Source organism: Pholcus phalangioides, unplaced genomic scaffold, assembly GCF_987345545.1.
Source record: "Pholcus phalangioides strain wild (caught in Gottingen) unplaced genomic scaffold, Ppha-v1.0 ptg000008l_1, whole genome shotgun sequence".
Lineage (NCBI taxonomy): Eukaryota > Metazoa > Arthropoda > Arachnida > Araneae > Pholcidae > Pholcus > Pholcus phalangioides.
In genome coordinates this window covers 23240072-23253637 of record NW_028301601.1, presented here as the reverse complement: position 1 = coordinate 23253637, position 13566 = coordinate 23240072, and the positions used below count along the sequence as shown (strand labels likewise).

Genomic DNA, 13566 nt, shown 5'->3' with positions numbered 1-13566 from the left:
CGCGTCATTGTTAAATATGATAAATTGTACTATATGATATACTATACATGGTAATTCATACAATTGCATCATTATATCGGGGTACGATAGTAAAACTTATTATCATTATATCGAGTCCAAGTATTTATTCAGCGCACATGCTAGATTCATTTGAAATTATTTTCTTATTTATGAAATTCACATCAATTACACTCTCGGGTTGTTATGCATAATCACAGCCATAGTTCGACATGTACAGCGAAATATGCACGCATACTCACAGATAATGGCGAAAAAAGTGTCAAGTATTTATCAAATTCACCAAATACACTAAAGCAGCGGTTCTGAACCGCAAGGGCTCCGTGCGCACCTCCCAGGGGCTCCCCGGCGACTCGAGGAAAATAAAATGAATCAGTAAATTTGATAGATAAGTAAATAAGAGAGGCCTACAAGGTTCTGCCATAAAAATTACGTACAAAAAAAGGCTCCTCCAGTCAAACAGGGCTCCGCCATAGAAATTATATACTAGAAAGGGCTTCGCGAGTCAACAGAGGTTGAGAACCGCTGCACTGGGGAATTATGCATAGTCACAGATATAGGCGATAAAATTCAAGTAATTATCAAATTTACTAACGGAACTTGAGTATTATGCATATTTGCCGGTAAAGGCAATAGGTAAGTATGCATAATAGCCGGTTGTTATATATAATGACCGATTCATCACGTTTACCGTAGCAGCTACTGTACATTGTATAGAAGAATTGTTCAATGCAAACGACGCATTCAGTTATGGGAAATATAGGCTAATATATTTGTGGAAAAAGAATTTACATCAATGAAATTGTCAAAAAAAAAGCAAAAACATCCGAAGAAGTCTTACTGATGAAAAAGATTATATTCAAGAAAATATTCGTGAGCATTTTTTGAATTTTTTTTTCCCCATGAATCGACACGTTATACATCTGAATCGAAATACATAATAATACGTTGTGATTTTTGTACACTTTTTAGGCGCATTTGTAGTAACTCAAATCAGTGGAAGGCCATAAATCTCCCATACATTGGCGAACGTCCCGGGCCACTCCACGAATACAGTCCTAAATATGGAAAATGAAACATTTTCAATTACAAATTTATAAATAACAACACAATTTATCTAATTTATCCACTACGAGAAATACAAAAAACAAAAACCTCATTATATCGACAACCTTTATGGAATAATCGTCTCTTGTGAATCGTGTCATTATAACTATTTTTAACTGGAAAAATCTAAGTTCGAATCCCGTGTGTTAGATGTTCTGTGCAGTTAAGGTGTCTGGCTGCGTTGGAGAAAACTTTTCAGTAAAATAGTCCGATGTGAACTTGAAAAACATTTTTTTTTCTGATAGAAAGTGTCCCAAACTGGAGAAATCTAAAAATGGAGAATCTATGCCAGATTCTCAACGTGGGCGTTAACGCCCCCTGGGGGGGGCGATGGAATGTTCCAGGGGGGGCGGTAGAGGCTACGGGTATAACATGGAATTCTATGGGTTGGATTGCGTTCGGGGGCGATGGGAGAAAACATTTCTGAAGAAGGGGGCGGTGGGACAAAAAAGGTTGGGAAACTATGATCTATGCCATTCTTCATGAAAAAGGTAATTTTTATGTCAAATTTTAAGCATAATCCGTGTAATATTCGAAACACGATTGCAAAACATTCTATGAATGGAATGTTTCGTTATTTTCCCAGTATATTCAGATAGTAATGTTGCAGCTTATAAACCAAAATTTAAAGAGGATTATATGATATACTCATAAGTTACACTCAAACCTATTAATGTACGTGTAAATTTTTCGAAATTTACTTATGAGTATATCATATAATCCTCTTTAAATTTTGGTTTAAAATCAAAATTCATCTATTTATTCGCTATTTAAATTTATGACCAAATTGCACAATATTTTTATACATGTCCTAATGTGGACTTTATCTCATCACATAGTCGTAATGAAGGTCATCAAACGCTCAGAATGTGTTCAATAATATCACCTTGTCAAGAGTGAAACTACAGTGTGTCACAAAATAAAAAAAATCTACATTTTTTTTTTATACTGCCCCCTTGCCCTCCTGTGGTCTCCGTCTATCCTGAGTGCAATCGAAAAAAATTCCACGGTTCTAAGTGGTAATATTCGCAGAGATATTTGAACTCAAAAACCGGAGAAAAGTTGGGAAAGTTTGTTATATAAATAAACCAACGCTTTGATATCTCCTTGAGATGGGAAGCGGGGTGTGTCCGGTCCTTCAGTGTATAAATAAACCGCACTTAGAAGCGTGTCAAGAGAGACAGGGAAACAGTTTTTCCATAGAAGAATTCAGATTTTTTTTTTTTTTTTTTTTTTCATTTTTAACACACTGCACTTTCCACGCTCAAAACTCGTACCGGGCCGTTCAAGTATTACGTAAGCAATTTTTTGGCCATTTTTGACCCCTACCTGCCCACCCCTTGTCAGAAAAAGTCAGCAAAACGCTGATCCCTCCCCCCTTGTCAGCAAAATTTCGTCATCAGCTCTACCCCCCCCCCCGAATCCTTACTCATATTTTCATAAAGGGTGTTGATGACGTAAGCATTATCCAACCCCCGCCCCTCTTGTCAGCAAATCGGACCCCCCCCCCCCCCTCCCCATCGATGATGACGTAATACTTGAACGGCCCCTACAGGATGATTTCTAAACACATTTTGAGCGTTTCTCAAACTGATACCAGGCCTGTCGACGTAAGGTTGATGAGATGAAGGTCACATTAGCACTTGTAGGTCACCCTGTATATGATTAACTGGTTACTTAAAAATACTTCACTGGTTTGAATATATTGGACATAAATTTAGCGCTTTTTTTTTGTAATTAATACAAATTTCTAATTAATTAAAATTTTAATTAATATAAATAACTTAAAATTTTTAATTTGTTAAAATAAGAAGTATTTATGAGTTTGCAAAATTATATTTTCTATGAAACAAGAAATAAATTTAAACAAGAAAAAAAAATTTTTAAATTTATTTCGGTTCTTGGTCATGAAAAAAAAAAAAGTTTCAGATCGAAAATTAGGAGATAGAATTTCTGAAAATTTCATTTTTGAAATTCATGAAAAAGTCAAATTTCTTTGCAAAAAAAATTTTAAATACACTATGCGACTCTCTCTCTCTGTTAATTCCCCAAAATGTCCGTTCCATTGAAAAATTTGTGTGAAAATTGACTGAAAAAAAAAATTTGTTTAAAAAAAAGTTGCGCGCGCACAAAAGTATAACGTCAGTCAAAAATGTGATGAGAACAACGTTTGAATTTGAACTCTTAGGTATTTTTGAAGATAACTACCCATTGCTGTGATTATGATCTGAAATAATTGCTACCGTATTTTCCTGCGCACAATCCGTGAATTTATACCTAATAAGAACATGGGAATTTCTGAGTGCGAATCATGCTGCCGCTGTGGTGGTCGAGTGGTTATAGTGACGGACTCGCAATGCGAGGATCCGGGTGCGAACCCCACAGTGGTGGTCGGCTGAAGTTGGTTTTCTGTGGTTCCCAACTTCAAGGCGCAAATGCGAGCCGATAAAGTCTCGCCACAGAGAGCAACAGTCCTACAACGAAAAATCATTCAATCATAACACTTCACTCATAGTTTGAAAAACTGGTGGCAGATGGCAGCACTACACATAACAAGCATTACAGAGAAACAAAAAAACTTCACGTCAGGTTTCACTACACGTACACGCACATTCCCGCATGTACCGATTCGTTGGGGGTTCCGCGGGGGGTTGTGGGCGGGGTGCATGTGTGGTGTAGCAGTAGTAGGTAGGGTAAAAAAGGGTTCGGGGATCCATGATGTTCTTAAGTCAGCCACCTCGTTGGGCAATTTGCCTGTTGTGGCGTTGTATTTGTATATGTACCGCTGCGTATTATCTGTGATTTCTGATTTTTTGTTGAGGAAATAAACGTTTAAAATTTTAGAAATTAATATGTGACAAACAATTTTTTTTAAAGACAGCAGACAGATGTGAATAGACAGATCGATATTTTTTGAACAAAAATAACACACCTTCCATTCCTCAATATTTGATCACTAGAGCCCGGAAGTTCAGACAAAATGTCATATAAAGGCCTATTTTCAAACATTTCTTATTGTGAAAACGACGTTTTGGGACTTTTCCTGCTACAAATGCCTATTCCAACATTGTTTTAAATTTGTTCGTGAATTTCAGAGGTTATATTCTGTAGAACCCGGATATTTTGAGCATTGAGAGCTTCAAAAGACTATCTTTTTAAAATCTCTAACTCTTAGTATTAATTATTATCAGAAAGTGCCTGAACGACGGAAAACCCTGGTGTTGTCCTGCATTAGCTTTGCTCTGCCCGGATGGTGTTATGGTTATGTTTTTTGTTTCAGACGAACGCAACCTATGTATGAGAAAAGCTGAGAAAAATTGGAATTTATTTTTTTTCCCTCAAATAACGTATGTTGCTCATGCATTGGATTGCATTGTATATGTGTAGCTGACTGATCACTGTGTGTCCCAAAGAGGTCATCAGTTGGCTTCTTAGCTCATCCAGGCGGTGTAGGGATTGAAAGGGCTCTGGCCCTAGAAGCCCATATTCTACTGGGGCCCCATTTTATTTTATTATTTTTTTACACCACAAACACACTGCAAACAACCGTCGCAAGTTATTTTAGGTATTTAGTATTCGATTGAATTCACCAGAGACGCCCTCAGGGGTGGTTGTGTTTCAACTGTAAAAATTGTATGGATTTTTCAAAATGATGCATCAAATCATTCGTAACTCGAAGGAGCCCCACAATCATTTTTTCTATGTGCTTCGTGTCTGGTAATGCTGGCCCTGGAATCGACCTAAGACTCTGTGGGGCCACAGAGACTTTATTTTTAGCACGAAATAAATTTAATTGTGAAAATTATGTACTTATTATAAGCTATGATGCAACAATAGGCGGAATAAGTACAACCAATTCGGACACGCTTAATATCTAAAGGCTTTTATTTATTCTTTCTTTCTTCCATCAACTAACTATAATGCCTTTTTTGCCTATTTCAAGCATTTTTGGTGCCTTTTTGCCTCTCTATTTTGAGTGCCTAAGGTTCCGGACTGTATTAATCACCGATGAATAAAATTTTCACATATGTCACTGCGGACATACGATGTTTTTATCATGGTAACCAAATTTGTATCTGTGGAATATGCGCGCGAAATTACGGTAGTATAATTTTAAAAATATATATATTGTTAATCATTATCGTAAAAAAAACGCATTGCTGAGAGCAGATTAAACGTTATCTTTATTAGCTATTATGAACCTTGAAGAGCTTTAAATTATTATAAATTCAATTTGCAGTTCAATTCTACTCACCTCAAAATCCACCATACGTCTTGATTCTAAGCTTGAGAGCTAGAAAAGAAAAAACCCCCAGATATATAATTAGCAAGAGAAACATGCAAGTACAACCACATTAAATACAGAATCCACATTTTATCAACATTCTAGTACAGTGTTTCCCAAAATGGGCAATATCGCCCCCCCCCCGGTGGGCGATGGCATTGTCCAGGTGAGGCGTGGGGGGGGGGGGAGGGCGATAGAAACTACGGGTATAACATAGGATCCTATGGGTACGCTTGAGTTGGGGAAGATGAGAGAAAAATATTTCTGAAGAGAAGGGGGCGATGGAACGAAAAGTTTGAAAGTTTGGGAAACCATGTTCTAGTAAATTGTTCTTCAAGCCTCTCACAACTGCGAACCCAGGAAAATACTTGAAAATTGCACTGACCAGCGGAAATGGGAGAAACAATTTGGGAACACGAAAAAAATTAATAAATAGGTGAAATAATTTGTGGCCTGGCAGAAAAATAAACAAATAAGACGAATAGTTTCGGACCAGCATAAAAATACACATATTAGACACATAGGAGAAATACTTGGAGATCCAGGAAAAAAAATACATAACTAGAAATAATCTGTACAAAGGTTTTCAACAGCTGGCTGATGCGAAGTTTTGGAAAGAGAAAAAATTCAACTGTGCCCCTGCGCGGGGAATCGGGAGTGACATCATCTTCTGATAAGTCGCCATCTGGTGGCATTGCCAGCAATTGTGAGCTTTGGCCTGAGTTAGGTCCAACCGTCCATGTACTGTCCCATTCAGCGTAAACGAGCTCCAAGGAAAGATTGAGATATTCGTTCCCTCTGAAGTCTAGTGCGTTTACCCGGAAAGTGAAGGGACGTTGGTTCGATTCCCCGCAGCGGCAGTTGAATTTTCTCCCTTTTCCAAAATACATCTTCGCATCAGCCAGCTGTTAAAAACCTTTGTTATGGATAGCGGAGAGTGAGATCATCTTCGAAATAATTTGTAGACCGGAAGAATATAAATAAACAAAATATAGGAGAAATAATATTTACAGACAGCAAAAATAAATAAATGGGAGAAATAGGTTTGCGAATCGGCAAAACACATGCATAAATAGAAAGTAATTTGAGAAATTTCCAGAAACATAAATAAGTAGAAGAAATCATTTGCAGAGCGCAGGAAATAAATAAACAGAAATAATTTGCGGATAGCAAGTTATAAATAAATAGGAGAAATAATTTGCGAATTGGAAAAATACATAAGTAAAAATAATTTGTTGTTTTTCAAAAATTACACAAATAAATTTGCGGACGGGCAAGAAGTAGAAAAAATAATTTAGGGACCGGTAAAAAGTTCATTAATAGCAGAAATAATTTAAGGACCGCAAAAAATTCACAAACAACAGAAATAATTCAGGGACCGGTGAAAAATTCATAAATATCCAAAATTAATTTGCGGACCGGACCGGCACAAAATCCGTACCGGCCAGCGACTTTGGCCGGGATTACACTATGAAAGTTTGATAAAAGATCTTTTATAAAACTTGAAACATTCAACCAATAGGCACATCGGCTGCATTCGAGCAAATGCAACCGGTGATCTTATTGGTTGAATTTTTCACGTTTTATCAAACAGCTTTTACAAAACTTTTATAGTGTAACCCCGGCCTAAAGAACACTAATATAAATGTTGGAAAACCTTACATAAATCAATTCGAAAAAAGTATAAATATTTCAAGTCGAACACCCTGAAGGCATTAATTCACATACTTCAAAATAATAAACAAGTAATGTACAGGGTGATTCTGAATTCACGGTACAAACTTTTATAGGGTTAAAAAGCCATATTAAAGCGAACATAATTCCGTGTGCCAAAATAAACATATCAGCCATTTCGGAATTCTCAAATACGTCCATCACGTGCAATGAAGTTCAGAATCACCTCAATATATATATATACAGTCAAATCCCGTTATAACGAACGCCAAGAGACCGGAGGAATCCCTTCGTTAAAACGAAATTTCGTTATAAATTAATTCCAGGTTATCCCAGCATTGTTCCTATGTAAACTTATTTGGGGATTAGAAAAGTGTTATTTAGATTGTTAGTGAAAACGAGATTTTCGCTATAACTGTATTCGTTAAAACGGGATTCGACTGTAGTGATTATAATTTACAGAAAAACTATTTCTTGAATCGACTTACTTTTCCGACTCGTTGTGTAAAGCATTTGAATATCTAAAGAGAGAGGAAAATAGATATGAGAAGAGTTTTTTGTGGAAAATATGGCAACCATTATGCAAAAGCCGATTATCAGATAATTCACACTGACATTAATCATATAAAATCTTGATACCTTATTTATAATGTCAGGGTCTTGCGGGTCTGCTTCAGAGCGAACTTTCGTTTCGCAATACTCAGTCTCCTGAATCACCTGAAAAATTAACACGGTGATGAGTTACAATTGAATAATAAAATTATGGATTATATTTATCCAGTGATATTTCAGGAGCTAATAATAATGATTTTCGGCATTATGGACTTTTTATATACGGGACACCCTGTACGTGAGGGGGTGCTCCACCTCCGGCCCGCGAATGCTGTTCCAGTACAGAGGAATCAGTACACATCACGATAGATACGTAGGCTGACCAGATATCTTTCCTAAAAATACGGGATACCGCTGAAACGTTGTCAAAGTACGTAGCCCTATACAGCCAAAAAAAAACCCCAAAAAATGTCAAAAGCAAGTAAAGATTCTATTTACAGCCGAAAAATTTGTCAAAGGCATGTGAAGTTGACATTTACAGCTAAGAAAATTGTTAAATAAAGTTGCCAGTTGAATCAAAAAATTGTCAAAAGCACGCGAAGTTTCCCCAATTATAGCCAAACAAATTGCCAAATTTAAATGAAGTTGTCATTTACAACCAAAATAAAAAAGTTGTCAAATGCAAGTAAAGTTTCTATTTACAGCCAAAAGTTTGTCAAATGCAAGTAAAGTTGCCAACTATCGCTAAAGTTTAAAAATCACGAATCACAGAAAATGATAGGTACTGCAAGTCAAAATGTAATTCGTCAAAAAAAAAACGTATATGTTTGAAAAAATACGTGAGATGAATCATTTATTTTATTATACCAATTATCATAGTAATAATTATCGTAATGTAATTTATAACTCATAAAAGTAATCTTGATTCTTTCTTTCCATAAATCCACTAACCCTTGTTGAAAGTAGGAGAAAAAAAACGGGACATTTCATGAGAAAGTTAAGAATGCCAAAACTGCTGGAATATATCGTAAAATGTGGGTCATATTGTCTCTCTGTCTCCGTATACAAATTCCCTGCCCGAGAGCGACAGAAATACCGCGTATTTTTGCCCACAGACTGAAAATATTTTGCACCCCCTGCAGTACATACAGTCAAACCTCGTTAATGAGTCATTCTTGGGAGATCAAAAATATGACTTGATAAGCGGAGTGACTCGTTAAACAGAGTAAGCCATAGCTGTGCCAATTCCTACATGAAGATAATTGGGACTTAATTGGGATAATTGGGATACTATAATTGGGATTACTTAAATATTGGATTTTAAATATTGGATACTTAATATTGGGATTACTTAAATTGGGATAATTGGGAAAAAAGTGATCCGGTAAGCGGAGTGACGTGTTTACCAGGTGACGCACTAATGAGGTTTGACTGTATATATGTATCATAAAAGTAGCTGTATATATTTTTTCGTAATTATTCATCATCTAAAAATATTGAATATTTCAATTGTAAGAGTTATCTATGGTTATTCAGAAAATATTATTCACCCTTATTGGTTGTAGAGCCTCGCAATCATCGAAATCTTTCATGATTTTTTGGTCATTTGCTAAAAATATTTAATTGAATTAATATAAGAATCAGTTGAAAGCTTATTCAAAACACATTATCATCACTCAAAATGCGTCAACACAAAATTTTCTTACGGTGATCCATGAGTGAATCGGGTGCTTAAACGCTTATCGTTGCCCAATTGATGAATCCTGAACCGCGGCAAGTCTTAAACCGAGTCCACGCCCGCATAAACAAACCACTAGTCGCACCTCAACTGATGTGGCCCGTGACCTAGAACCTCATTTTGTGAAAGTGAACTTAGCGGCACATTTACGGATCGTTTAAGTAACCTGAGCTGCAGTCCCACATCATCTAAGTCAGTGTTTCTTAACCTTTTTCAGCTCATGCCCCCCCTATGGATAACATTTTTTCTTGTGGCTCCCCTGTATAGGCCAGGGCCCCCTCTACCCTCATCCAAGATTGAGATACTTTTATTTTTTTTTATTATGAATGAAATTTGAATAAATCAGATCAATATCTGGAATCCTGGCTAGGCACGGATTCAAATGGTGTATTATCATCCCTTCCAGGAGTCAAATTATATGGTAAAAAACGGTCTGTGTAAAATATGGGACGATCCAACGAACCTGCACGATAAATCGATAAAACTGGAAACAACAGCTTACATATGAAAAAATCATAGTACCAGATCCCATATAGTGCAGTCCCCTGCCTCCATTATAGACACGAAGATCCGGGTCATGCCCATATAGACCCAAGGGTTAAGATGGCCCTGGTTCTATTGACGGATCTGTTTGATTCTGAAAGTAGTAATATTTTTCATGTTTCCCTTTTAAAGCTTTTCTCTTCACTGCTTTCTATGACTCCCTTCACCACCTGTCGTGGATCACCTTTCTTCTGATTTTCTCCCGTGGCCCCCCCAGAATATCTCAGGACCGCAAGGGGGCCATATGGCCCCAGGTTGAGAACCACTGATCTAAGTGACCCGTCACGGTTCCAGAGCAGATGAATTAGCCTGGACACATTCCCAGATCGCTTAACCACATTGAGATCAAAGACGTAATAATAATTTCATTGCCAGCGGCATAAATTCGAACGAGTCCTCTTTGTTTTCTTTCCTCTCTCCTCATAATCGCGAAGCTTTGTTGTAACCCTATATAATCTTTTTTCCCTTTCTCGTTTTTTCTATGCCCTGATAGTGATTTTTTTTTTCCACATATGATGTATCTTTTTACTATAGGCCTTTATATGTAAGAGTGAAAGAGAACAGTAGTGTGAGGGTGAAAAGAGAAATCTGCTTTGCACCTGCTAATATAACTCTTACCTATTATATGTATATACTGTTTCACTCTTTCATTTGTTTTTTCTTCTTCCTTTTTTTCTTCCACTCTTTTTTTTCCTTCTCCTTTTCCTTTTTCTAACGTGTGGTTAGGTTAAGAGAAAGTTATCATATTTAACGCCTATTCGTCAAATAAAGATCATCCGAATTTGTTGCCAATTTGCTTGTAAGAGAAGGTGGGTTAAGCGGCTCGTGGTTCATTCCCCAGATCACTCAAGCGACGCGACCCGCGTTACAGTTCCAGATCAATTAAGCAGCTCTTGGTGCAGTTCTACATCACTCGAATAGCTCGCGATACCTTCACAGATCACTTCAATAACAAACCTGCTGACAATGCAGTTCCACATCTCTTAAGTCACCCGATCGCATTATTAGATCACGCACATTTCCAGATTTAAGGTACATAAAAAAAATTCTTAATGTCATCTCATTGAATGAAATATCAAGAAAATGATATATCCGTTATTTTCCATATGCAAGTTATTATACTTTGCCCTTGAAGCTTGGCCGGGATATTACATTTTGAGATGATCAAAATATCTAAAAAATCATAAAATAGAATGTTCCCATACACAGGATGGGTATTGTCCACAGCCCAATAAGTGTTCCGTTATTCCTTGTGAGGAACAAACACAGGAAAGTATTTTCCGTTCTAGAATTGGAACCAATATTTCGAGAGATACGTTTTGCAATTTTGTTACATGTCATTTTTCTAACTGTAAGTTACACTCCAAACACCCAACGAAAGTAAATTTGCCTTCCCCCCCCCCCCCTCTCCCAAGCCTGCAGCGGATCGGAGCTAATTGAAAATGGACTGATATATTCGATCCCGTTAGAAGCCAAGTTGAGGTTTTTAATACATGATTGGCGCTTTTTCTCTTCGTGTAAAGTGTTGTAGCCTTGATATTACGTGTTACCTTTGCCCATTATTTTGGCAAATGTATCACCGGATTTGTAAAGTGTTAGGCAAATGAGATCTATTTGAAAAATTGTTTTCCCAAAATCAACACCTTTTTTTGCCGAAGTGAATTTTCTCTCCTGTACTGTTAAGTCAAATCTTTTCAGGGAAAGTGCAAGAGAAAAAAAACTGATTTGCACATCTTTATCTCCCTTGATTCCTCCCAGGGTTAGCCTTCTTATCAGCTTCATTGATCATTTTTGTCGCACCACGGTCATTTTCTGCACACGAGGGCTAATTAGACCGGGACCTACAATTTATTGCCGATTCCGAACGGCAGGCTTGTTTTTTTATACTCATCGAGAGGTTGGTGCGTTAACCCCTCGATGGGGGACTCCCTGCGGTAGCAATTTTTTGCTGCGGTCAAGTCGCCGTTTTTTGTTGTACCCCTGTGTCAGGAAAGTTTTCTGACAAGGACGAACCGGGTATCGAACTCGCGACACCTCTAAACACCTTTTGGTACTTTAGGCGAGCATCGTATCGACCGGGCTACCACGCCCCTGTTATCAGCTTCAAAAACGCCAAGTAATACGTTTGGTGCACGTTCGAAGAATTTGGGGAGGATTCGGAAGTGACGTAATCGATTTTTAAAGCATTATAACTCCATATTTATAGGTCCAATCAAAAAAATGGAAAAGAAATTCAATTCCATATCAGTTTTAAGGAATCACATTGGGCTGTCGATATCCATAGATAAATTTTAGTCGTAAAACAGTGGATATATTTCTCACATGTTAGTGCATGTTATTTTCATATTAATTTTAACTTATACGAGCCGGAGACACAAAAATTTAAATTTCATAGCTTTATAACAGTGGTTCTCAACCGGTGCTCCGCGGAGCTCTTGGGGCTCCTTGTTCACTCTGCAGGGGATCCACGACCACACTCTAGGAAAATTTTTAAAAAAAACATTAAATTTAGAAAAAATAATAATTACAAATATTTTTAAATAGTAAAAATAAATCAATAACCTTAATGAATAATTAAAAATGGGGCTCCGCCATAAAATCTTTTTACTAAAAAGAGCTCCACGCGAGTCAAAAAGTTTGAGAACCGCTGCTTTATAAGAAACATTTTGATTTTGCATTGAGTTTCTAAGATGACATAGTGCGACATTTGAAACATTTTTGTTGTTTTGTTGAAAAATATCTCTAAGGCCGGCCGGCATTACACTATAAAAGTTTGATAAATGTTCGTTTATAAATGCAACCAATAGGCGGATTACTCAAGTTTGACATGTAACAGGTGTGCTTATTGGTTACACTTTCCGAGTTTTATAAAAGAGTTTTTATCAAACTTTTATAGTGTAATACTGCTTGAGACTAACGGATAATGATAAGAGTGGTAGGCTGAATGTTTTATAAAGAGGAAAGCAGAGAACAGAAACGAAACATACATAAGATAACGCATTCGATAATTTTGAACCACTGCGGTTTTGAAAGTGTGGGCAAGCTAAATTCTTCGCAATTTCCTTTATTTGTGTGTCTGTGTGCCGATATATCTGTAGGAGAGAAAAAAAGAAAAATTCACAAGATCACAAATTTCTACAAAAATTCAAAATTACAGTCGAATCCCGTTTTAACGAATACCGTAATAGCGAAAATCTGGTTTTAACGAACACTTTTCTAATCCCTTAGATAAGTTAACATGGGAACAATGCCGGATAACCTGGAATTCCTTTATACCGAAATTTCCTTATAACGAAGTGATTCATCCGGTCTCTTGGAGTTCGTTATAACGGGATTCGACTGTAGTATAGAACAAATATTCTGAAATCACCATTCTACGTAAATAGTAAATAATTCATAAAGATTGAAGACACTTGTGTATTTAGAAATGTCCTCTCTCCACTTGTTAATGCAAGATTCATTGAAAGACTGGTTATTTGTTGAGATGAAGGAAAAAAAAATCATCACTGCCCCAACGGGAACTCGAACCCCGGTCTCTCGCTTATCGGACGAGTGCTCTACCATTCAAGCTATGAAAGCAGATAGAACACTTCGACCTTGGAGAGTATGTATATGTTGAAAGGCTCCGCACATGGACGGCGGCAGCAAT

General features: G+C 37.0%; 1 protein-coding gene across 1 annotated transcript in view; it reads right to left on the bottom strand.

The window, feature by feature from the left end:
• Positions 1-853: 853 nt before the first annotated feature.
• Positions 854-13566, bottom strand: part of LOC149084034 (uncharacterized) — a 29361-nt gene continuing 16648 nt past the window's right edge. The window contains exons 2-7 of the mRNA XM_089234381.1: positions 12905-13009; positions 9187-9245; positions 7724-7801; positions 7573-7605; positions 5381-5419; positions 854-1076 (exon numbers count right to left, since the gene is read on the bottom strand). Coding sequence (XP_089090507.1) covers positions 987-1076; positions 5381-5419; positions 7573-7605; positions 7724-7801; positions 9187-9245; positions 12905-13009 — 404 coding nt within the window. The 3' untranslated portion in view covers positions 854-986. The remainder of the gene's footprint in view (positions 1077-5380; positions 5420-7572; positions 7606-7723; positions 7802-9186; positions 9246-12904; positions 13010-13566) is intronic.